The 25,527-nt window shown below is 39.3% G+C and overlaps 2 protein-coding genes across 4 annotated transcripts in view; one reads left to right on the forward strand and one right to left on the reverse strand.

The window, feature by feature from the left end:
* Window positions 1-24,560, forward strand: part of STXBP5L (syntaxin binding protein 5 like) — a 104,683-nt gene extending 80,123 nt beyond the window's left edge. Inside the window, exons 18-26 of one of the 3 annotated variants that reach the window (XR_005559557.1) lie at window positions 617-768; window positions 8,875-8,943; window positions 11,483-11,653; window positions 11,968-12,207; window positions 14,036-14,390; window positions 15,446-15,611; window positions 18,156-18,267; window positions 18,863-18,921; window positions 21,289-21,426. Coding sequence is in view for 1 of the 3 variants with exons in the window: in XM_039366581.1 (XP_039222515.1) it covers window positions 617-768; window positions 8,875-8,943; window positions 11,483-11,653; window positions 11,968-12,207; window positions 14,036-14,390; window positions 15,446-15,611; window positions 18,156-18,267; window positions 21,289-21,503; window positions 22,446-22,487 (1,522 nt within the window). In the remaining 2 variants the exon portion in view is untranslated. Of the gene's footprint in view, window positions 1-616; window positions 769-8,874; window positions 8,944-11,482; window positions 11,654-11,967; window positions 12,208-14,035; window positions 14,391-15,445; window positions 15,612-18,155; window positions 18,268-18,862; window positions 18,962-21,288; window positions 21,504-22,445 lie in introns of those variants that run through there. The other 2 variants (XR_005559558.1, XM_039366581.1) reach the window with 2 other exon arrangements.
* Window positions 10,754-25,527, reverse strand: part of POLQ (DNA polymerase theta) — a 95,816-nt gene continuing 81,042 nt past the window's right edge. The window contains exon 30 of the mRNA XM_039366578.1: window positions 10,754-11,074. Coding sequence (XP_039222512.1) covers window positions 10,928-11,074 — 147 coding nt within the window. The 3' untranslated portion in view covers window positions 10,754-10,927. The remainder of the gene's footprint in view (window positions 11,075-25,527) is intronic.

Here is a 25,527-nt window from a genome sequence, read left to right on the forward strand (position 1 = left end):
TAAGCATACTTACAAAAAAGTGACCATATATCCTAATGCCAAAATTTGGTTATATCCAGTGGGGTTTTTTTTTTTTTTTTTTTTAAAAAGGTGCCAGAACTCACACATGTCATACAACCCACCTTGCCTACCCTACAAGATTCCATCCAAAAAAAGATGCCGGAACTCCGTTCTGGGCGTTCTATGAGAAAAAAAAGCCCTGGTTGTATCACTGATGAATGTCAGCAGCCTGGTCTTAGAGCAATAAAGATGACGGTCTAGGAACTATATGTCACTTGTAGGCTATGAGTTTAAGCCAGCTCTTTTTGACAAGCAGGCTCCCTTTTCAGTGTCTGTCATGAAACCAAAGATGAATGACCCATCATCTGATCTGGTTCTTAAAATGAGCTAAATTTAATTCATCTTATTTAGATGCCATCTGACTACAGATTTCTCTGGGGCTCATAGTATAAGAACAATAAAGGACAACATACATGATAAAAAAAATCGATGAAGAAAAATAAAAATTAAAAACAAGGATTACCTTGTATGAATGCCTCTTTGTTTGAAATCTATTCCAGTTTCAGTACTTGAAAGAGATAACTCTAAAATACTTAAACCATATTTCTTTTCACAGAATTGCATTTGGAAACTGCAATGGTCTGGTTGTTGTAGATTTTATGCAGAAGACTAAACTGCTGAGCATAGGAAGCTTTGACCTCTATGGATCGAGTGATCCCTATCAGCGCCAACCTCGTTCTCCTCGCAGAAGCAAGCAATTTAGCGCAGGTAGCAAATACAGTGAAAATTAATTCGAATAATATTTCATTTTATGCTCTGCAATTTTGGGAATGTCTGTATTTAGAAAATATATGTTGACTAGTTAGAAAAATATATAAAGAGCAAAACTATATGAAAAATTCTAGCAGGTGATTAGCCAAATACTAATAAGAGTGTCAACTGTCTGACTAGTGAACCCAACAAAAGGAATCCTCAAGACAAGTCCCAGCAGGCATAACTTTATTGGATACAACAGCTCAGAACTGAAGAAGCGAAGCCAACTCTGAGATTTCCTGTGCAAAAGCTTGCTTAGTTAAACATTGGATTCCCTCTCCCCTCCCACCGGGTGTCCACATTGTCCAATAGTAATATTTCTTTTTGTTATGGGAACAGTTCACTTCTCCATTGAGTACCTGTGGCAACGACCTTGGCATGGTGCAGGCTCTCACGGTCCATGTATGGCTTCTTGGCATTTAATTCTCTTCCCCCTTTTCTTTGGCAAGATGATGAAGCTAACAAGCATTGTAGCAATTCAATCTTGACATGTTGACCTCCCAAAAGAAGGGTATACCTGGAAAAACATTAAACACAAATTATCACCATTAATCATTAATACTCAATTAGGATTTTGGGCATTGAGGGTATTTATCATGGAATTTTCGTATTAATCGATCTGCACTAACATTATGAGTGGCCACCCATTCCGCATCTGCTAAGGGATATCCTTTCCACTGTACTAAATATTGCAGCTTCCCTTTAAAAAATTGTGAGTCCAGTATTCTCTTAATCGCGTAGTGTTCCTTCCCCTCCCCCCATAACAGGTGGCTCCTGTTCAGCTGGCCTTAAACTAAAGCCTTGAAATGGTTTTAACAAACTACAATGGAACAATGGATGGACCCAACTTAGACTTTGTGGCAATTTTAACACTACCGTAACTGGGCTTATAATCCAAATGATCAGGAAGGGCCCTATATGTTTAGGGCTTAGTTTCTTATATGGTTGCCTCAGCTTAAGATATTTGGTGGACAAGTACATCTTATCTCCAATACTAAACTTCTTTTGGAGAGCTGTCTTCTGATCAGCCTGTCTCTTGTAAGACTTCCTGGCCTTATTTAGTGCTTTTTGTACATCTCCCCAAGTGGCTTTTAGGATCTCCATCCACTCATCTAGTGACACTGAGGAGGGAGGTTCTCTTGGAGGTCCTGGCATCAGTATGAATTCTACTGTAGCTATTTTAAATGGGGTGAACTCAGTGCTACTATGTACCAAGTTGTTATATGCCACTTCTATGAAAGGCAGGAGCTCCGCCCAATTAGTTTGCTGATAGTTAACATAGCAGCGTAAATATTTCTCTATCAATGAGTTCGCCTTTCCAGCCACTCCGTTAGTACTCAGATGAAACCCTGAGCTAAGCCCTTGGGAAGAGCCTATTAATTTTAGAAACTTCTGCCAAAATTGCACCCCCCCTCCAGTCAGAGATGATTTGCCTTGGAACTCTATGCAACCGGTATATATGCTGCACGAACAACTTTGCCAATCTTCGGGCTGAAGGAATCTTTGGGCATGCCACGAAGTATGCTTGCTTCACAAATCAGTCGATTACAGCCAAATCACTGTACTCCCAGAGCTCTTGGGTAATTCCACAATAAAATCCATGGGATTTCTTCCCATGGAACTTTAGGGTTGGCTACTGGCTGCAACAGCCCCAGGGGCTTTCCTGTTCTGGGCTGCATTAACAGAGGGATAGAATCAAGATCATGTGAAGTGTTAATACCACTTTATAATGCCATGGTAAGACCTCACTTGGAATACTCGGAATAACTTGCCTCCAGAAGTTGAGAATGTTTCAACACTGGAAGTTTTAAAGAAGAGATTGTCTGAAATGACAGGGGGTTGAGATAGAAGACTTCCAAGGTCCCTTCCAACTCTTTTACTCTATTCTGTTCTGTGTCCATCGGACTTGCTTAGGATCCCCTAAGCTTCTTTGGGGTTTTCGGGGCCTCTAAATTCTTGTGTCTGTCCACACTTCAAATGGGACTTTACTGCTGTCTAAAACTGTCTCTAAGTCAGTAGTGCACACTGTACTGCATAAGCCTCCTTTTCCCATACCTCCCAACACCTCTCGGCGTTGGGCAGTTTCTGGGAAGAGTAGGCGCATGGTTGGAGCTTCTACTCCTCATTCTTCTGAAGTAGGATGGCCCCCACTGCCACATTGCTTGTGTTGGCCTGGATCACAAATGGCTCCACCAGGTTTGGGTGCCTAGGTTCTGCAACAAAGAGCTGTTTAAGTTTCTCGAAAGCCGCTTGACATTCCATAGTCTAATTGAGCAATCAGCTCAGCTTCGGTTTCAGCCCTCCTCTCCCATTTTTAGAAATTAAGTAATGGGCAAGGCTATTTGTGTAAATGAAGAGATGAATTGCCAGTAGAAGTTGTCAAAGCCCAGGAAGCTTTGCAGCTGCTTTCTGGTTCATGGAGCTTCCCATTCTAGTATTGCTTCCACCTTCCCAGGATCCATCTCCTTCACTAGAAACACGATAGCCCAGGTAGTCCAGAATAATTTTGTGGAAGTTGCACTTGAATAGCTTGGTATAAAGCTTAACTTCCAAGAGTTTCCTCAGCACCTCTCTCACTAGCTTCTTGTGATCCTCTATCATCTTGAAGTAGATTAGAATGTTGTCCAGGTACACCAGCAACCCCTTGTACAAGTGCTCATGCAGCACCTCATTAATCAGTTGCATGAACACAGTGGGTGCTCCCTGTAATCCAAAGGGAGAATTGGTAACATCTTAAGGGGCAATTAAAAAGCCTTGTTGATCTTAGCTTGGTAGTATGCTTCTTTCAAGTCCAGTTTGGTGAATACCTTCCCTTTGAACAGGTATTCCAGCATGTCCTTCATGAGGGGAGGAGGTATGTGTTTTTCATGCAAACCCCATTAAATCCCTGAAAATCGATGCACAGTCTCAAAGAGCCATCTTTTTTTTCTCCTTGAAAACCACTGGTGCTGCCATCCTAAATTTTGTTGGTTGGATAAAGCCCCTAGCCAAATTTTTATCCATGAACTTTCAGAGCTCTTCCCTCTCCCTTGGGGTCATGGAGTACATCTTTGGTTTGGGAAGCTTTGTCCCAGGCAGCAATTCAATTGCACAGTCTGAGAAATGGTAAGGGGGGATGGTGTCCAACTCCTGCTCGTTAAATATTTCTGCCAAATCTCTGTATTCCCTTGGGAGGCTCAGCTCAGCTCTCTTGCTTTCCACTAGCGCTTTAACTTGCTCCACTCTCACCTTCTCAGCTCATGACACCTGTTTAACCTTCGGCGGTTTCTCCATCCCTCCACTTTCTCAACTTTGCCCCTCAGGTGCCACTTGTTATTCTCCCAGTCAGTTGATGGATTCCATTTCTTCAGCTGTGACAGCCCATCTCTGCCAGCTTTGGGGCTATGATAAACCAAATAGTCTGTTCATGGCTCCCTGCCTTTAGGCTTACTGGCTCCGTTAGGTAGGTTGCAGGCACACACCCCTGTGAGTAAACCATCCCCTTGCTCGAATTTCATGGGCTGTCTCAGTCTCTTAGCTCCAACTTTTTCACCAACTGCAAACTGACTAAGCAGCAAGTGCACCCTTAGTCTAACAAGCCAGTAAAGCCCCCCCTCGCTCCTGACTGGGGCACTAAAACCTCTACTTGGGCAGTCAATGGGGTGATGGCTCCACTTACCATTGGATTGTCTTTCCCTTTGCTGTCATTGTCGTAGAAGACTGGACCAGGTTTGTGGGGGGGGGGGTCTGAATTTCCTCCCCTTCACTGGACAAGGGGGAGACCTCCATGAACTTTGTGCAGCCCGAGTCTTCTCTTTTGTCTTCTTCGGTGTTTTCTTCGACTTAGGCTGGCTCGGGGCTCTCAGCATCAATATAGGCTAGGGGAACTAATCAGTTAGCACCTCGATGGCCTTCCTTTCTGCGTCAGAAGCAGGCCTCTGCAGGGCAATGCTGGCCCTCTCTAGTGGCTGACGGAAGGGTTCCTCCCCTTCTTTGAGTTGACAGACACTTCTCTTTGCCTCAGCAGGGGCAGCTTTCTTGTGCTACCTGCTGCCTGTACTCCAACAGGTCCAGCTCTACTCTGGTAGCCAACGATACCACACGGGGAAGTCATCCAGGATCCCCTGGGGCAGGCAGTTGTGATACAGCTCCCTGTTTAATCCGTCTCAGAAGTGATAGACCAATAAGCAATCTGGCCACCCCCTTAGTCTCCCAGCCAGGCCGCGCAACTCCCGAATGTACTCAGCTACTGATCAACTCCACTGCCTTATGGAATGGATTCCGCTTGGCGGGCCTGTGTGGGTTCTCCAAATCTGTCCTGGAGCCTCTCCAGGAAGGAGACCACACTTCCCAGTTCTGGAGCTCCTTCGTCAGGGAGTGCCACCACCCACTCAGCGGCTTCTTCCTCCAGGTTTGCAGTAATGGTCACAATGGCCCCCAGCAAGGAAATCTGCTCAATCCCAATCCAGGTGGTTCCACACACCTGGTTTAGGAAGTAGGCAAGGTTCTCTGGCTGACCATCAAACACAGCTTTCAAAGGCAGGGGCTTGCGGTTGTCCCGGAGCAATACATAACCTGGCATCACTCCCGCAATCACTAAGAATTTTGGAATGTGCTAGGATATTGTAACAGAATATTGAAAATCCGTTAAAGACCTTCTCAGTGTTGCTTTATATTTAATATAATCAAGGTGCAGCTGTTTTTGAGCTTCTTTCTCACACTTAGATATATTTTCTGTAATAATAATAATGATAATAACAACAACAACAACAATAATAGTATTGCAATGGAGTTTGGCTTGAACAATGTGCCACACTTACTATCAAACAAGGAAAAATAGTGAAAACTGAAGGAATCAAGATGCTCCACGAAAATAACATTAAGAGTTTGGATGAGGAAGATTACTACAAATACTTGGGTATCCTTCAAGCTGACAACATCAAGCACACTGAAGTCAAGAAAAAGATTAGAGGTGAATACATCAAGAGAATGAAGAAGATCTTAAAGTCCAAACTCAATGGAGGAAATACCATAAAGGCAATCAACACCTGGGCAATTCCAGTCATTAGATACACAACTGGACTTAAGCAGAACTAAAAGCAATGGATAGGAAAACCAGAAAAATAATGAAAATGAATCATGCCCTTCATCCACGCAGTGACATTGACAGACTTTATCAAGGCAAATAGGTGGGCGTGGAATGCTGCAAGTACATCAGATGGTTGAAGAAGAAGAAATGGCTTTGGAAGAATATCTCAAGGACAGTGATGAAGATGCACTGAAATTAGTATATCAGGAAGGCTTATTGACTACTGGAGAGACCAAACTTGCCTACAAGAAAGACAAAATGAAGAACAGAATAGAGGCATGGGAAGACAAAGCACTACATGGCCAGTACATTAAAAAAAATAGCTGGGAAAGCAGATAATAACAAGACCTGGCAATGGCTAAAAGGAGGAAAATTGAAGAAAGAGACCAAGGGACTAATTCTGGCTGCACAAGACCAAGCCTTAAGGATAAATGTAAATAAAGTCAAAATTGAGAAGACAGCAACAGACAGTAAGTGCCGCCTATGCAAAGAAGCTGAAGAAACAGTGGACCACCTGGTAAACTGCTGCAAGAAGATTGCACAGACTGACTACAAGCAGCGGCATGACAAAGTAGCAACAATGGTGCATTGGAAGATCTGCTTCTCAGCCTTCGCCATGTGTTTGTGGGACTATCAGTAAAAACAAAAAAGTTCCATCAGACTTTCTAACCTCCTGCGAGATATTGTGAGAAGTTAGAAAGTCTGATGAAACTTTTTTTTACCGATAGTCCCACAAACACGTGGCGAAAGCTGAGAAGCAAACAAAGAAATGGAATGCAGCTGAAAGGCAGGTTAGTAAAAAAATGCTTGGGGGAGGCAAGAGCATCTGGGCGGGAGTGGGCCCGGCAACCTTACCCTGCACCGCTTCGGCAAGTATCTGGGAGGGAGAGGGAAGCAACTGGTCTACCACCATGCTAGCGCCACCACATTGCTCCTCTACCCCATGCACAGGTCCCACCCCACACTTCGCATGGAGCCCCCTGCTCCTGCCGCTCTCCCCAACCCCTTCTGGCACCTTCTTTCCAGCTCTGATGCGTCACTTCCTCTGCTGCTGTGTGGGACTAAAAATAAAGTTCAATCAATCAATCGCAACTTTGCAAGATTTTTTTTTTCCCACGAGAAGTTGAAATTGATTGAATGAACTTTTTTTTTTTTTTTGCACATGGCGGTGGAAGCCTAAAGCGAAAAGGTTTTATAAAACCCAGCTTAAAAAGCCACTTGCCCAGGGAGATTTTGATGCAGGTTGCTCATGGACGGGACTTAAGGCCTTGGACTGGGGCAATGGCGCACATGCCCACAGAGAGGGCTCTGTGTGCCACCTGTGGCACGCGTGCCATAGGTTCATCACCATGGGCATAGATTGTGGACACAGCAAATCCTGAGCTTGCAGAAAAAGAGACCTCTACCTAAGTGGTTTCAACCTACTGGTAATATTGTCAGATCTGCCTGGCTCGGCTTGGGGGCTTCATAGGCATCCTGCCCTAAAAAGAATTAGGGGGAGAAAGCATGAAAGGGCAATAAAGCTTTGTGTTTATGTGATAGGAAATCGGGAGGGGGGGAAGGACAAGTGATAAGGACCAGAGCAGCCAGATCCTGTTTGTACCAGCATCCCATGTCCAGGCACCCTGAGAAATATGCAGATTAACCCCCAAACACCTCAGAGTTCTCAAAATATCTTGGTGAACTCTGGTTGGCTGGAAACGGACTGGTCACGGAGGGGGAGGGATGGACTGGGAGCAAGCCTACATCTTATTTTTGTATCCAGTGAACGCAATAATTTCAGAGCTGACTTGACTTTACTGCAACCAACACTTTTAATAAAAGAACCCTTTGTTTTAACCAAATGGTGTCGAAGGATTTTCTTTTCTTAGGGATCAGATTGGGACAGGTCTGACAAATTTCCTCCAAACCCATGCATTGTTCTTCTCAGTAGCCCTGTATGGAAGACAAGACCTTGGGAGACTGTCTAGCTTTGTTTCTAAGTAATCAAGCAGAAGTTTATCACTAGCATCAATAGCAAACAGTTTCCAAGCCCATTGTTTTCCTAATGATAGATCTGCAAAAATCTGTGAATGGGTTTGTTTTCTCCTGAGTAAGGAAGAGATGCTTCCATCCCCACTTTGCTCTTTACTCAGTTAAGACTCAATGGTGCTCAGTAAGTCATTCCTAAGATTGTATCCTGGTTCCTTGTTTCTTGAAATCCTGACCATGTACAGGTATCTGTTAAATTTGGTACCAAGCTGCTAAATATTATTAGCATTGTTTCTACCTTTTCTATAGAAGACTAAGTCCTTGCATTTTTTTTCCATTTAAAAGGTTCCTTACTGAGTATGTATGTCACAAAAACCTATTACCACAAAAGTCCAACCACTGCTGTTTCAGAGACAAGAAGCGTTTATGAGTTCTGCATGCCAGTTTCTTTTATTTATTTCAAAAAATAAGATTTTATTCTATAGTCCAAGTCCATTGAATTGTATCCAGAGACTGAATTCCAGGTAGCAAATTGGCATTTATTGCCAGAATAGAATTGTATAATTCCATACCTATATTTAAATCTGTTCTTGTGGGTTGTAGACAACCCAGAGTAGAATGTGAATGTATATATTCAGACTTGTAAGATTCTGTTATAGATGTTTTAACAAAAGTAGCTTTAGGTCCACATAGTGTCTGCTTTTTATTTTGATCTACGTTATAGGGCCAACATCAATCTTGCCAATCCAAATATGCTTCCTGTCCTTCTTCTTTTATTTTCCTGTGAATTGGATGGTGGGAAAGTGAATGAAAACTTTTTGCAAATCACTTCCTTGCCTTGGGTTCTGTCTATCTGATCATTGCCTTGATATTGGATCTTCCCTCTGTCCATCAAGGCCTTCTTATTTATTCATTACAGAATGAAACGGAAAAGAACAAAAAGAGGTCTTTTGAGGAATAGTATGCTTATATAATGTTGATTGCAATAATTATTAATATATTCTAATTTAATATTTTAATAGGTGTCACAGAGATACTGGATGGTCCATTTCCAATGGAGCTGGAGCGGTGCAGGTCCCCCACAGCTTCAGGTAATTATTATTTGGGGGCTAATTGTCTTTACATCTAGCAGTGGTTCTCAACCTTTCTAATGCCGTGACCCCATAATACAGTTCCCCATGTTGTGGTGACCCCCAAGTGGGTGTGGCCACCAATAAGAGGGAGTAGGACAGCTAGGGAAAGGGGAAAAAAATGGCGGACAGCGTGGTTTGGCGACCCCCATGAAATGGTCGTTCGACCCCCAAATGGGGTCCCGACCCACAGGTTGAGAACCACTGACCTAGCATCTCAGAATTTAAATTTGATCTTGCTACCTTAGAAACATGAAAGCAAGTCAGAACTTGCTGAGTTACAGATAGTTCCTTACAAATAGTTTTCATTCTAGACTCATGTAGAAAACTTGCAGATTTGTTTACCATGTCTCTCAAAATGTTTTAGACCCATCTCCTCCTTCTCTGCCAATAGAATTAAACTGCCAAATCATGTCTAACCTATTGGAATTTGATTATATTAGTTCTGAGACAGATGGTGATGTGAAAGAGCACATATGAAGATGTTTAATAAGGCAAACCATTCATAAGAGAAAGGCATGTGAAGCCAGTCACCCAAATATCATCAAATAAGGGCAAAAGAGATGTAAAGCAGAGGGCATAGCTTTGTAGAAAGTCAATTTCTGATATCTATTTTCTGAAAGTTTTCTTAGACACCCAAGATGTCTAAGCAGGGCAGTTTATTCTTTATGCCCAGACATTTGTATTAGCTTTGTATTAAAATTAATTTTACTTTTATCTTCCTGGAGCCATTTATAAAGAAAGATAGAAAGGCATACTTACTGGAAATTGCAAGAATACACAAAATTACATTTTTCTTTGCCTAAATGTTATTCCTACAATTCTGCTTTAAAGTGTAATTTCTCTCTCTCTCTTTTAAACAAATAGTTGATGTGAGGGGTCATGCTAGAGCAGAGACCATGAAATGGAGGACAGAGTTTTAATTCTTTCTTCCTTCCACAGGGCTGACTATAACTAGGCCTTATTATGCCTGTGTTTGCAGTAAGAGGAAATTTCCAGTGTAACATGTTGTATTGAGCAGACTAGATTCAATGCCAGTCTACCCAGTTTAAAATGAGAAGTGTACCTAGTGGTGGGATTCAGCCAGTTAGCACCAATTCAGCAGAACCGCTGGCTATTTTTTGTTCCCCAGGGTAAGAATGAATGGAAATTAGAATTGAAGGCATTGTGCCTTTAAAATTTTGGATATATTTTGTGTTTTCAGTGGATAAATGCAAACAGATGTGTTTGCATAATTAAACTTTTTTCTCTCCATGTTGCAACCCTGTGGTTTTCTACTCTGATCTTACATTTTGAGGACAAGTTAGGGGAATTAAAAAAAATCATTCCCTTCCCTTCTACTGCTATAAGCCGCTCCAGCAGAGAAACATTGCACTGGATTATTATACAGTGGTACCTTGGTACTCAATTGTTAATTGGTTCTGGGAGGTGCGATGAGTACCAAAAATGATGAGCACCAAACAATTTTTCCCCCATAAGGAATAATGTAGTAAGTCACAAGGCAGCTGACACTGATAAGTTCTAGCTTGTGCATCGAGTACCAAACAATGAGTACCAGGACAAAATTTTCACGTGAAAATGCATTGAGTACCAAATTTCAAAGCAGTTGAGTACCAAATTATCAGTGTAATTGTATATTTCTTTTATGTTTTTCTTCTTTATTTTCTTTGTCTGAAGTTTGTATCTGAATGGCTAAGATGCAGTGGATAATTGTGAACCCTCTTCAAGTACATATGAGTGGTATTGGCTGTTCAACTTTATAACCAAAATAATGATAATAGGATGCTCAAAAGAAAGTTCTGAAGTTTTTAATTCACTTTTCTAAGTGCCTCAGAAAATGTTGAAGTTACAGTGCATTGGACATATAATTCAGGAGTTGGAACATTAATTAGATGCTTTGGCCTTTATCCTATTATTGTGTTTTGGGCTGCCATCAACAGAACTGTTAAAATGATTCTGTACCAACTGTAGCTTCTGAATATTTTTCAAGGGAAGCCTCATGTAGTATGTGTTGCAGTAATCCAACTGAGAGATGACCAGGGTGTGAGTGACAGCATTCAAGGTCTATATAATTTACAATATCTTCTATATACTGTAAAAAATACAAAAAAATTGCATCAGATCTTCAATTTTGAACAAAAGTTTGGTATTCATTCAAGATATAGGCTATTACAATATTTTCCATGTAATAGTAAAGAGAAATATTAATGTAAACTTTGTTACTGGCAAAAGAGCAAATAAAGTTGTTCTCTTTCTTAACTGAAAATTTATATTATATGTTTTGTAAAATTCTATAATATAATGCCTGCCTTTTCCAGTTTTGGTAGAATATAGAAAACAAATAACAGTAAACAGACAAATGTTCATTTTCTCAAATGACAATATAGTATTTAAAAAATGTGTATGAAGCATAAGCAGAGAAGAGATTGTCAAATAACTGCAGCCTTTATAGCAACCTCTTTTTGATCTTAATGAAAACTCTAATGTAATCTTGTTTCAGATTCTTTAAATGGACACTGTACAAATCCAACTTCCCTAACTTGCAGTTCTGGAAAACGACTGTCCAGTGCAGATGTTTCCAAAATCAATCGTCGTGCTCCTGGAAAGCCTCCATTTAGGAAAGCACAGTCTGCTGCTTGCATGGAGATCTCTTTGCCCATCACATTGGAAGGTTAGTTTCCACTTACTGTATATTTCTGTTTTCACCTTTCAAAAAAAATTAATTACAATCTGTACATGAATTAACACTGTCTTTAGAGTTCTAAAGCAATAATCATGTATGGAATTAAAATTAAAAGTCTGTGAGAAGTCCTGCCTTAATGAGTGAGCTACAGCTGCTCTAACAAACAGAATCACAGATTGCTTTCAGAGAGGAAGAGATGGTTACCGAAAATACATTTCTTTTAATTGGATAATAGCAAGACCATAACTTGTCTTGGTAAATAGCAACTTCATATGTTAATCTGTCTTACTTTTCTGCAACAGAAAACAGAGAGAACTCATTCAGTCCTTCTCGAAGTTCTAGCATCTGCAGTATTGACAAAGAATCTAAGGAAGCAATCACAGCTTTATATTTCATGGAGTCATTTTCACGGAAAAATGACACATCTTTGTCTCCTTGCCTTTGGGTTGGAACAGGCCTGGGTGTAGTCTTGACTCTTTCCCTTCACCTTCCCACTGTCGATGAATTAAGGCCAACGGACCCAGTAACAATTTCACTCAGTGGTAAGAATTTCAGATTGCTATAGTTGCTGAAATATATCAATTAACACAAAGTCTAATTAGATTATGTCTTTCTGTGCTTTTGCCTTGGGCTGTTAATTGAAACAGAAAAGAAGAAAGGAAGGTCATTAGGATACCTGTGCTAACCTTTGGGATTGCCCTTAGGTATACTAAAGAGTGTGTATATGTCTATGTATGTCTACGTGTGTACAGTATGTGTAATGGGAGAGTAAGGTAATTTGAATATTTATAAAAGACTGAAAATAACACAAGTCTGTTTCAAGAATGAAGGCATATATACGTACCCCAGGATAATGTTGCAGGATCCAATCTGGGTTGGTCACCAGGAGCCAGAGGTTTTGTATTCTGAGTTTTCCGACTCCTGTCAGAACCCATCTTCGAGGAACTGCTCTCTAGCAGAGTGTGAGCTGTTCTGTGCGTGGTATTTACCATGTTTCCCTGAAAATAAGACCTACCCCAAAAATAAGCCCTAGCTAGATTTTTGGGAGTGGGCCTTATATAAGCCCTATCCCCAAAATAAGTCCTATTTATTTGCTAAGACACGAGGCAGGGGGAGGGAGGAGCTGCCCCACACGCCCCACACCTGCTTACCGTGCCACAGGGCTCCTGATGCTGCAAAGCGTGTTGCGCCGCTGTTGCCACTGCTGCGAGGTGTGTCCCACTACTATTGCCACTGCCTCAAGACGTGGCTTTTAAGTCATTAGCTGTTGTTTACTTGTGCTGCCCAGCCCTTGTCTTTTAAGTACTTGATGGGCTGGTGATAAATCAGCACTCCTGTTGACTGATGAGGAACCTGTTTCCCAGGCTTCAATCACTTCCCTGGCTGTTTTTGTGCTTGCTTATCAACAATCTTAGTAGCTGCAAAATCAAATTCATTGTTTGCCTCACACTGCAACAAGGACACACAAAGAACAGCTCATACTCTGCTAAAGAGCAGTTCCCTGAGGATGGGCTTCGGCAGGAGTCTGAAAGCTCGGAATACAAAACCTCTGGTCCCGGTGACTGACCCAGATTGGATCCTACAAGACTATTTCAGCAGAGTCTGATGTAATCTAGATTTGCTCTGGAAAGAATAGTTGAAATTGGGAGCAGATTGAGTGGGAAGTGAATCAGTGATCCATCCTCAGCAGTCTGAATGCATATCCTTTTTCTCAAGAAGAAGCAGAAAAGGCCAAGAATTCCAATACTTTAGCTGACAAATTTTTATACAAGCCTAGTGACATTTTTTTGATACTGGATATTTAAAAAAAAAAAATCCATGCCAGCATTTGGGTATCATAACAAAAAAAAAACCTTTGATATCATTACAAATTCATCATTTTTGAGTTTTGATTAAAATTAGCTCTTTTTTTTAATTAAAAACAAATTTTGTACAACTTTTAAAAAAGCTTCTTTAATGCAGCACATTGCTATATCAAAAGTAATTCAGAACATAACCTTTTATTTAATAATTAAAACATAGCAGAACTCTGGCTTGAAATGTCAGGAAGCTGCTAGAAATGAATATGTACTTAATCCAGAGAGCATAACATTATTTCAACATTTTTCATTTATAAGGAACATGAGGGAAATATACTAAGAAATTGGGGAGTGAGTTCCTTGACCTGACTGAGTACAGTATCTCTAAATTTAGAGGTCTGACCCTATCTTGCAATCATATAATGATATATACTGAAATGGTATAAGCTGAAAAAAAGTGTATGTGTGTATGTGTGTGAGAGAGAGGGACAGAGACAGAAATGTTATAACGCAGCTAATATATACTGGCATCAATACAAGATTATTAAACCCTATGAATTCTGTTTTATAGGTACAATTTTGTCACTAAAAGGAGCAGTGTTAACCTTTGCTTGCTTGGACTGCATGGGAACATTAATACATCCTCCCTATGAAGCATGGAAAGATCCAAATGCCACTGAGGATAGTGAAAGAACCAATAAAAGGAAACCTGTCCTTCATTCTTCATGCTCCCAGAACACAGGAGACCACCAGCTTGCCATTATCTGCTCAGAGAAACAAGCCAAAGTATTTTCATTGCCTTCCCAGATATGCCTCTATGTTCACAACATCACAGACACATTATTTTTGCGAGCAGATGTGGTGACCCTCTGTAACAGTGTTTGCTTGGCATGTTTTTGTGCCAATGGGCATATCATGATACTGAGGTACTTGATACCATTTCATGAATGTAAGCCATGACCCTTTCTTGCCACACATCATCCTTGAAGTGAAGAGGAATTTGGCACTCTTCACTAATTGCTGAACAATGAAATCTGTGAGATGTTGGTAAAGATGGATCCCTCTGAAGGAGGATTCCAAGGAGATTCTGGTCAAGATAATGTTTTAAGAAAACACATATACATTATACGCACATGAAGAACTCCAAATTCCATGCAATTTATTTATTCAAATTTACAAATGACCTTAAAACGTAGCTAGAATCATCCACGTGATTTCTAGCCTTTTGGGAGAAATTTCTTGTGTTGATCCTGCCAATTTCAACTTCTGATTGCTTACTTGTTAACCTTGGAAATTATCTTCACAGCTCAAATTATTGAATCTAGTGTTCTTCTCCCAAAGAATAGAATATATGCCTAAGGAAAGCTTCAGTCATTCATCTAATCTCATAACCTCCCTCCAGTACCCAGACAAACACATAATCCAAAATATCATCCCCAGCTACCTACCTTAAGCAGGGCATAAACACCACTTGCCTCTCTCAGGTTCAAGAATATGGCGCATCTATGTCCTTATGGCTACAGAAGTATTTTATAGTATTTAGATCATTCTCTGTAGCTGGCAAAGCCTGGCTGAGTCTGAAGTTCTCTCTTTTTAGCAGCTCACAGAAGTGACTTTATACGCAAGTTTAATTCACAAGTGCCAGATAATTTAGTTTTGCTTTTGTACAGCATATGGGTGCAATATAATCCAGGAATTTGAACAGAGGATGAATCCCTACCTGCAATTGCCATAGCAATTGATTGGTACATGCATTTTCTAACCTAATCTTGAGGCTTATAGCTTAATGTTGATAACTGTATTGCATTTAATATGACTTATTCGCAAATAATTATTCATAGATCTGCAGCCATAGTCATTCTGATTATATTTAAATGCATAATTTTGTTTTGTTTGCTTGGATCACAGCTGTGAAAATATGGTACTGCAAATAATATTGTGTTAAAACCTGTTTCTACAGAATCTATCTGTTTATTTTCAGTTTACCCAGCCTTCGCTCGCTGCTAGATGTGAATTATTTGCCTGAAATAGATACAAGGATTGCCCGGACCTTTTGTTTTACCAATGAAGGACAAGCTTTGTATCTTGGTTCTCCAACAGAAGTCCAGCGACTGAACTATAGCCAGGAAATGTTTGACCATCTGCAGGTAGATCTTGAAATATAATAACAAACATAGCTTCTGTGTTGTAAAAGCGCAATGCCAAAAAAAGAAGTTTGTTTCCTTGAATCCAAAGTGGCTGAGCTGGAGATGATTTGAGAGTCGGAGAATATGCAGAAAATACTTGTAACATCACAGTTTCATCACTCTCTCAAAATGACAGTTCATTTGCTGCCAGGAAGAATGAGAGTCTTAGGGAAATCCTTTTTTATAGGCAGGATATGATCCCTGGATGATGACTTCAAATCCTCTTGTACCAAGGATTCTACAGAGGATAGAGAGCTTTGGATTAGGAGTGAACTGATCATTAGGAAGTCAGGTGGATTTGTGACAGTCATGGAGATTGCATGATTAGCTGCCTGCCAGCTCTAGAGCAAGGACTTAAACAATGAATAGTGCTTGGGATGAGGCAGCTTTGATACCAATGGTATTGTAAAATGTAGTTCAGCAAGGCCTGGAAGCCAAATTTAGTTTGTTAATTTGCAAACTGAAATCCAGGTTTGCAAGTAATGGTCTCCCGAATGTTACCTGTTCTATCAGCTGGACAGGTGAAACTCAATCGTACTCCATGAATGAAATGGTGCCAGGAGGAAGGACTGTCACATTAAACACTGAGGAGCCTGTGGGGTCCATGGTGCTCTTGGAGGTTGGTTGTTTTCTTGAGGACATTTCATTAGATAACATCATCTGTTTATATACAAGGAGCTTATCCTGTCAGCGTTGTTGGGAGTGTTCTTGGTGGTTCTTTGATTAGGCTGTAGTTCCTTGTGTGGGGTTATTGTTTACTGCTTGATTGTTGGTCTAGTATTAATCTTGATGTTAATCTCTGTTTATCTGGTTGTTGGTCGCTGGTGAAGAGGTGTTTTGGTCTTTTTGTTTCCTTTTTAGCTTTTTGATTGTCTCTTTTGAACGATATATAGATGTATTTATCTCTGGCTGGTTTGTCTAAGTGCCAGACTTCCAGGAATCCTTTAGCATTTTTGGACTTCACTTGGTCTAGAATTCTCAAGAGGACCCAATTGAAACTATAGTGATGTCTCTCCATGTATTGTGTAATTAAGGAGTCTTCTGACCACCATTTGGGGTTTACGGATACACTCTGCTAGTCTTCTGTCCTATATAGAGGCTGTTACAGTTCTTACACTCTATGCTGTAGATGATTCCTGTTTTTATTTCTGAGGCTACTGGGTCTTTCGGTTTACTTAGGGTGTTTTGGAGGGCTCTAGGTGTGCTAGGATGATGCCATGTAGTTCTAATAGTCTATAGTTATTTCTGAGCTGTTTTTCATGTATCGCAATGTTATCCTTTTTCACAACTTGTGCTGATTGTCCTGTAGTGTATTGAGTGATCAGGCATTTTTTGATAAAATTGGGTGGGTGTTCATTTTGTTGGAAAATGTATAGATGAAGTGTGACCAATCTTTTGGTTTACCTGGGCCACACTGAATGAAGGGGAATTATCTTGGGCTGCATATAAAATATATAATGTATATAAAGAACAAACTTCCTTTGTTTTTTAATATTTTTATTACAATCTTGTGGGGCTGCATTACTAGTTGTCCAAGGCTGCATGTAGTATATGGATTGGACATGCTTGGTATAGATGATCCGTTCCCTTTTCCTGATATTCAGGATTGCTGCAGTGCTTTTCTGCTCATTTAGTCTTCTTAGCATTCTTGTGAATGCTAGGTTATTACTAGGTTAGACTAGGTTATTACTTTTGTAGTGAAAAAAAAAGCTTATAACACCACTACCTTTTGAAAATGAACATTGTGTGCTGATGTTCCTATAGCAATGGTAGAAAGATGCATGGGATGAGGACAAGAGTCATTATGGTTGGCAATATCCAGTGATGTGCTGGAGTTGGCTCACATCAACTTATAAAAGCCATTTGTTAAATTCTCTGGAATTTTGTGCACCAGTTGACCGCAAACATGTCAGACTGGCCACAACCTAAAGGTGAGCCTTAACACATAGCATGCCAATTAGCTGTTCTATAATTAGTGGCTGCAATGGATTTGACAGAGCCATTTTTTGGAACATTTTAGCAGTACATCACTGGCAGTATCTTACTATAAGGGTATAGGGATGTGCTGTTGCATGCATTCTGGATGTACCCCTGAATGTTAACCATGATGTGTCATGAGGTGTAAAGCTTTATTTCCATACACGCTAGGAGGGTTCAACATAGTCACATTGGCTACTAAAGGTGAAACAAAAAAATGAGATGGCCATGAAAAAGATTGAAAAGTCAGGGACAGAGTTCCCCTTACATTGCTTGAGAGTTCAACTATGTATATCGTATCCCACAGCATAAGAAAACATCTAGGAATGGGCTTTTCTGACTAAGAGAGACTTTTGTGTGATACATCAGAATTCTTCTCATTGTTGGGAAGATTGATTATTCAGTGATGATAAAATTCATCTGTTGATATACCCTACATACATCTTAATAAACATTCAGGAGCTTCTCTTGTGAAGTTTGGCTGAAAAGACTTGAAATGGATTTTTTTTTGTGCTGTTGTTTGAACAGGACATGCTTGGTGATTTGTTCATTCCCATGGACACCCCAGAGGCCCAATACAGAGGTTTTCTGAAGGGGCTATTTGGTGGAACTGGTGGAACACTTGACCGAGAAGATCTGTGTAAGTGTTTTTCCCCATAAAATGCATCACAAAAAATAGGAATCAAAGGAAAATATAAAAAATGAAAATAAATAGAATAAAATTGTGATAGTATAACACTGGCCTTTCTGAAATGGTTGTTCAAAACTAATATCTGAACAATGTTGCAAATGTTGTTCAAATGGATAATTTAAATTATACATTTAACACCAAAATTTAAACGTTCTAAAAAGTTGCTATGTATCTCTGTGCTAAATGCTACGATGGAGGTACTGAATGCCTGTTATGTATCCAAAGATAAAAAAAAAATTGTATAAATATCTCATCCAATTATTCCTACAAAAAGAAAAAAAAGAGGGACCCAGATATATGCAACTAATATCTTATTGTACTAATACAAGGTTAATCTGAGGAGTCAAAAGTCATCAGTTACTTGCATGAACTTACTAAAGTCTCATTGTCTGACATCAATAATGCCTACAACTTTCTATTGCATTCAATATATTTCATACATCTTAAGACTGACTTCAGACCTCATGGCTGAAACATCTAGCCTAATTTTTGGACTTTCTTGCTTCTCCATTCCCTGCTTTTTGTTACATGTTGCCTGATGAAGAGTTCTTGAGAACTTGAAAGTTTGCACATTCTTCTGTGCCATTTTGGGACAAAATAAAGGTATTACTAGACTCTGGGATTTATTTCATGGACAATATGGGTATGTTTGCTTTTTATTCTACTGAGGTTGGGGGGGGGTTGTTGTATGTTGTAACCTTAACTTACTGCAATATAGTATTAATTGCATATACTTGGGTTTCTTGATTACAAAATGATCTGATAGGTGCACAACACATGTTTTCCTCCATCTATTGTCCCTATTTTCATCATGAACAGTTTCCCCTAAAATTGAAGTTGGGAAGCAGAAAGATTACTGTATGATGGTTGTCTTCACCATCTGGGAAGAGCCAGTGATTCAAGAAGCATACCTGTTGAAATTCTCAAATGACCTGAATATCTAGAGCAGTGGTTCTCAACCTTTTTAATGCCGTGACCCCCAACCGGTTATAAGTCGAGGACTACTCAACCGGTTGTAAGTCGAGGACTAAACCGGTCGTAAGTCGAGGACTACCCAACCAGTTGTAAGTCGAGGACTTTCCCTGACCGGGAGCGCCGCGCATGCGTGGTGCTGCCCCCTGCGCCGGCCGAGGCGTAGCTGGCAAGCGGCAGAGAAAGAGCAGGCCGACCACCAGCTGGACCACCAGCTGGCCCAGCCCAAGGGAGGTAAGGCACCTGCCGGGCCCCACGTGCTCCAGCAACCCTCCCTGTGCCCGCCAGCCTCCCACCTCCCACCCCTGGCCCTCTTTTACTTACATTTTTAGTAGTTGCTCAGCAGGGAGAGGTGTAAACTTCCAGACAGCTTGCCTTCGCTGCACACAACTTGCAGCACCGTTTGCAGAATGGGACTTTTGGCGGGCTCAGCAGGGCGGAGACAGCCTGGACAATTCCTATTAGCTTTTGAAAGCCAATAAAATTAGACTCTATTCAAGAGAGTCTATTCTATTGGCTTTCAAAAGCCAATAGAATAAAAGGGAGTAGCACAGCTAAGGAAAAGGGGGAAAAAAATGGCGGACTGCATTGTTTGGCGACCCCCGTGAAATGGTCGTTCGACTCCAAATGGGGTCGCGACCCACAGGTTGAGAACTGCTGATCTAGAGGGCTCTATATTGGGGAATACTGTTTTGCAGAATAAAACTATTGAAGTGGGTTATCTCATTCAAAATAATATATTTTCTGAGAATGGAAATGTTTTCCCATGGTAGCCAGAATTTTAGTGACAACACAAAGCAGTCCTTTTGCAGTTATTCCCAAAATATCTCAATAAATAGTACTTATTTTGTATAGTTTATTCTTTATACAATAGCCCAAAATTGGTGGGATTCTTAAAACAAGTTATTGAAAAACATTGCAAACAATTCCAATGAGGAAATAAAAAAGGAAGGCATCAAAAGAAATCAATGCACAAAACTAAAAGAAAATAATATTGGGCAAACAATGGGTGTTAATAGCACAATAGCACAGTATTTCATCAGTCCCCTGGGATCTGGAAGTCTGCTAAGATAACCAGATCTTAAGGGATCTCCCGAAAGATAAAAAAAAAAATGATGCCAGCTTCATTTTGAGGAAAGAATATTAAATAAAGCATGGGCCACAGCAGAGACCCACCAAATAAAGTTCCCTAGCTGAAGTGATCCACAACATGATTGGATCTGGTGAGATTGGTAGATGTAATTGAGAGATGTGACCCCTCAAATATCAAATATCTCAAAATTAATAAGTGAAATGGGTGACGATAACATAATTACATTTAACAGTGAAAAATCACATAGGAGACAGAAAAGCAAATCAATATAGAATTGGAAAAATGTTGATTATGACTCAGCAGTGTGTGGCATAGCTACCAAAAGGAAAATGAAATTTTAGTCTGTATTTAAGAGAAGCATAGTTTTCAAGTCATTGGGAGCCATAATGTCATGTTATTCTACTTGGTCACACCTTATTGCAAGTACAGTGGCCAGTTATGGACATCATGCTTTAACAAATAGTGATATAAACTGAAACAGACTCAAATATGAGCAGAAATGAACAAGGGACTAAACATCCCCATCCTACCAAAATATATTTTGAATTATTTGAAGATATGCCAAATGGAAGTAGAAATTTGTTACCTACATCCTGGGAAGGCAGGTTCTAAATTATGTTAGGGGAAAAACCATCCAAATCTCAAATGGAAATAATTAACACAAGAAGTGATGAACTCCGTTTGAAGGGATACATTCAAATGGAATTTAGACAGCCAACTGTCGGGAATGTTTTATTTTGGATTCATGATGGCCTAAAGTACTTCTCCCATACTGTATCTGTGATTCAATAATTCTGTGATTCTGTGTGAGAATTCTTTCTATAATCTACTTCATCTGTTCGCATAGACATAGGCAGGAATTCAGGAAACACAATAAAATACTTTTAATTCTGTTCCATTTCCAGTTGGCGAAGCAACATCAGGAAAAGCATCTTGTACTCTTGCTCAACATATTCCTGGATCGATTGAGAGTATGAAAGGAGCTGCAGGAGGTGCTCTTGGAGATCTGGCTCGTGCACGTCTTGCTCTTGATGAAAGGGGACAAAAACTTGGGGAACTAGATGAAAAGACAGCAAGAATGATGTCAAGTGCAGAAGCATTTTCCAAACATGCACATGAGGTGAGCGTTGATCCCGGAGAAATATTTCTTGCCTTTACTGCCTTGAGATGAGGGATACTCTTGAACTGATTTATTCACTCCATTAGGCAGATGACATGTAAATCAGATTTGTTTGAGTCCTCCTTTCCTATTTTGGGCCATATTTAGTGCATTTATTCTTTTTTTTTTAATTCCAGCAGCAGTGATTGTGGTGAACAAAGATAATTAAGAAAGAGGAGTTGTAATAAATGCATGATTGACAAGCTGGGATAGAAACTGTTTCAACTGCATTATGCTTTTCAAAGTAGTTTACAGGATTGAATCCAGTTCTTTCACTTGGCTAGCCTGCCTGCTACTAATCTTCCCTTCAAGCTTTCTGCTCAATTTCCAGGGTGCCAGAACCTCTGTGTTGCCTGTTTTAATCATACATTTTAAAACGCTGATTGGGAGTTGGCTGATGCGCTGCCCGCAACTAATCCATGCAGCCTCACCCATTGTCTCTCATAGGAATCATCAATCCCCTTCTAGGTTTCTCTGCAAGCTCAGACATTCAGAATCACTTGGGAAGATCTATGAATCTTTGGAAGAAGTAATACAAACAATTGCTTTCACTCCTTAATACCTCCCCAAACAGAAACTGGCTAAATGTTTGGCAAGGTTCAGTGAAGAATATAGTGGTACTTTAAGCCTCAATTTGTAGTAAATATGTCTTTCATTAAATATTAGTAACCCCCACTTCTTTTATGGCTCTAATAGCAGCAGACGTTCTGGTCCTGATCAAGACATGTTACATCAGTTCTCCATATATTCAAAGATATGCTCCAGCATATAGTCTACAAGCACCCAAACAGATAGGCAGTCTCTGGAAGTTGGAGTTTAGGGGTCATATTGCAAAATGTTAGGATGAAAGGAAAACATTCATATCTCCATGTCAGTTGAATATTGTTATTTCTATTCTTTCAGGTAATGATCAAATACAAGGATAAAAAATGGTACCAGTTCTGATTTTCAACATGGAAGCTCTCCCTGAATGTGCTGTATTGAGAAATTAGGGGGACAAGCTTCAACAGATCAGTCTCTTGGCAGAAGCAGCCCTTGTTCCATGCTGTTTCCTTTTTCCTTTCCTGTCCCTCAGAGAGTCAAAGATTGTTTTCTAAGGCCACTGCATGGTGGATCTTTGCATCTATCTTGAGTCTTTTCCAAATGATCAATATCTAAAAGGTAACATTTAACTGGCTTTGAATATAAGCTGTAGAAAGCATAATTCCTGGTTTGAAGCAGCATGTATATATTAGATTGTTAATGCAATTACACTGAACAAAATTTTGCATGATTAACTGGCTTCCTATACAAAAAAAGCAAAGCATGCTATGACTAAGGAAAGGAGTTTTATTGTTATATTCCACATATACACATAGATATTTTAAAACATTTCTAGCATGTTGCTTTCAGCTGAAAATAAACTGTATTTCTCTTATTTGAAATTCTTTTTTCTATAGGCAAGTTTAGTTTGAAAACAGTGCATTTCATTAGTTAACAAATAAAGTCACATAAAGTTCAGTGGCCAAACCTTTGTGCTTTCTTTATGGGATGTCTAGACATTTTTAGACAGATGTTACTATTGTATACAATATTACATATATTCTTTAAGTTTGTTCCATCAAAGTTCCAGATAATTTTGCAACTTTTCCAAAGTTCATTGGTTATATGCTACATTACTATCCAAATTTTTTTGGATTAAATGTTTTTGTCTTAAACTTTCCTTAACTTTGCATATTTTGTAAAGTTTTTGAGCTGAGAAATATCTTGATGCAGATTGTGGTGGATTTTCTGAATTATGTTTCTGGTTTCGATGGACTTGAAAGAAATCTGATGGATTTCTCCAACAATGAAAGTCTTGGCTTATACTTTAGGAACTGCAGCAAAAATTTATAAATAAACTATACAGATTACAACTAGTGTTGTTTTCTTTTTCAGTAATTATAGTAGAAAACATATCTGGTAAGCAGGTTATATTAAGATATACCTTTCATTGATAAAATGGATTGCAAGGGCCTCTTCTGGGAAATCCCCAAATTAGGCCACTGGACACTAATATGGCCAAGAATGAAGTGGGGGTAAAAAGGCTTTTTAAAAACTTCATAAAGGGATGAATATCATTTTGACAACAAAGTTGGTGTCAATATGTTATCCCTTCCACAAAAAGCTTCCTGATGCATTTACCAAGGAACAGCTAGTCTCTCCAGAGAATTAGGCAAGACTGAGACAAACAGGTTTATCTCTGATTAGTTGCCACTCATAGATGCTGAAGTTACTTAAAGCATAATGCCAGATAGTTCCAGTTAGGACAAAAGTGGAAGAGAAACCATGCCGTCTAGTAAAAAATGTAGTGAACAAACATCTACAATTCACAAAGCCCATAAGTGATGAAAAGAGGAAAGGGTTGCCAAGGAAGATACAGAAAAAAAAATCTGAATTCTAAGAAGTCTAAAGTTTGAAAGGAATGGAGGCTGATGAAACTTTCAAAACAAAAGGAAAAGCAACACTGAACCAACTACTCAATGAACATACCAAAAGGACCACAAAATGATGACAGGTTAGGTGGACTGCTCTACTGTATTAAAAGAGTATGAAGGTGTAAAATAGTTTTATAAACTTGTGCATAGAATGGAGAAACATACTAAATAAAATTATCCAGGTTTATTACAGAACCAGGAACAATCTCTTATCACACTTGAAGTATGCAGTTAAGCATTGTATGGGTATCTAAGCCAACAAATGTTGATGTAAATTCTTAGCAAGAGTTTTATGCTTATATAAGAAAATAAATAAAAATAAAAATAAAATGAATTTGTTATTTATCATTTAGTAAATGAAAATTATTTAAGTAATTGAGAACTTGGTTATGGTTACTTTAATGTGGGATGCGCTACAAAATTAGGGAACTGGACTTAGACGCAAGACAAATAGAAATTAAATTGTACAGTTTAACTGTGGATTATACTATCATAATTATGGATGGTAATCATAAAAGTTCCTTTAACAAAAACACTTTTAATAAACAACAATTAAAACCAAGGGAAATTGTCATTATTTCAGTGTTCATAGGTTTTCCATTTAGTAAAACAAATACTGAAAAATGCTTCAAATCAATGCTTCTTAATTCGGTTCATGTGCTTTGGGGATATTTTTGTTTTGGACCAAGATGACTATTTATGTGCTTTGGAAATTACTAAATTTGGTTGCCTTGAGCAGATTCCACCCTCACTGGACAATTATTTTCTGTTTGTGGAGAAGGAGTTACAATTTTAAGATTCTATTTTCTTGAAAAATGGATAGATTTTATACAATATAAGTTGGATATAAAAATATTACTTAGTTTTTCAATAACTTATATATAAATTTTAATATTTTATAGATTGTATTTTTTCTTCTTCTTCTTTTTCCTTATATCTCTTATTTTTATTTTATCTTATTTTACTTCTTTTTTTTCTTTTTATATATATATCTTTTCTTCTTTCTTTTATTTTTTTTCTTTTTAAGCATTTTTCTTTTTTAATATTTATGCTTTTTTTACATATATATTATTGTTAATTATCTTATAAGTTTATGTAATGTATTTAGATATACTTATGGTTTATACTTTTTTAATTTCTGTTTAAGATTTTTAGAATTTTTAACTAAGCCTATATTCAGCTCTGGGAAGGTTGGGGGGATGGGTGGGAGGGTTGGGGTGGTTGAGTAGGGTTGTTTTTTGTTTTTTATTTTTTCTTTTCCCTATTTGTAAAAATTTTAAAAATTTTCAATAAAGATTCTATTTTCTTTGTCTAATAAGTTACCCTACAATGATCAAGCAGAAGTGACCTTTTCCTAATGCAGTGATGGTGGACCTTTTAGAGACCGAGTGCCCCAAACCCAACCCCACCGCCTGCCTGCATGCCACCAGCCCCACCCCCACCCACCCACAGGACCACTCACAGCTCCATGGCCCGCCACAGATTGCCCAGGCAGCCCAGCAGTTTCATGACGGCCACACTGTCCACCC

Source organism: Crotalus tigris, unplaced genomic scaffold (genome assembly GCF_016545835.1).
Source record: "Crotalus tigris isolate CLP2741 ecotype Arizona unplaced genomic scaffold, ASM1654583v1 scf7180000020347.5012614909:4044961, whole genome shotgun sequence".
NCBI classification, from domain to species: domain Eukaryota; kingdom Metazoa; phylum Chordata; class Lepidosauria; order Squamata; family Viperidae; genus Crotalus; species Crotalus tigris.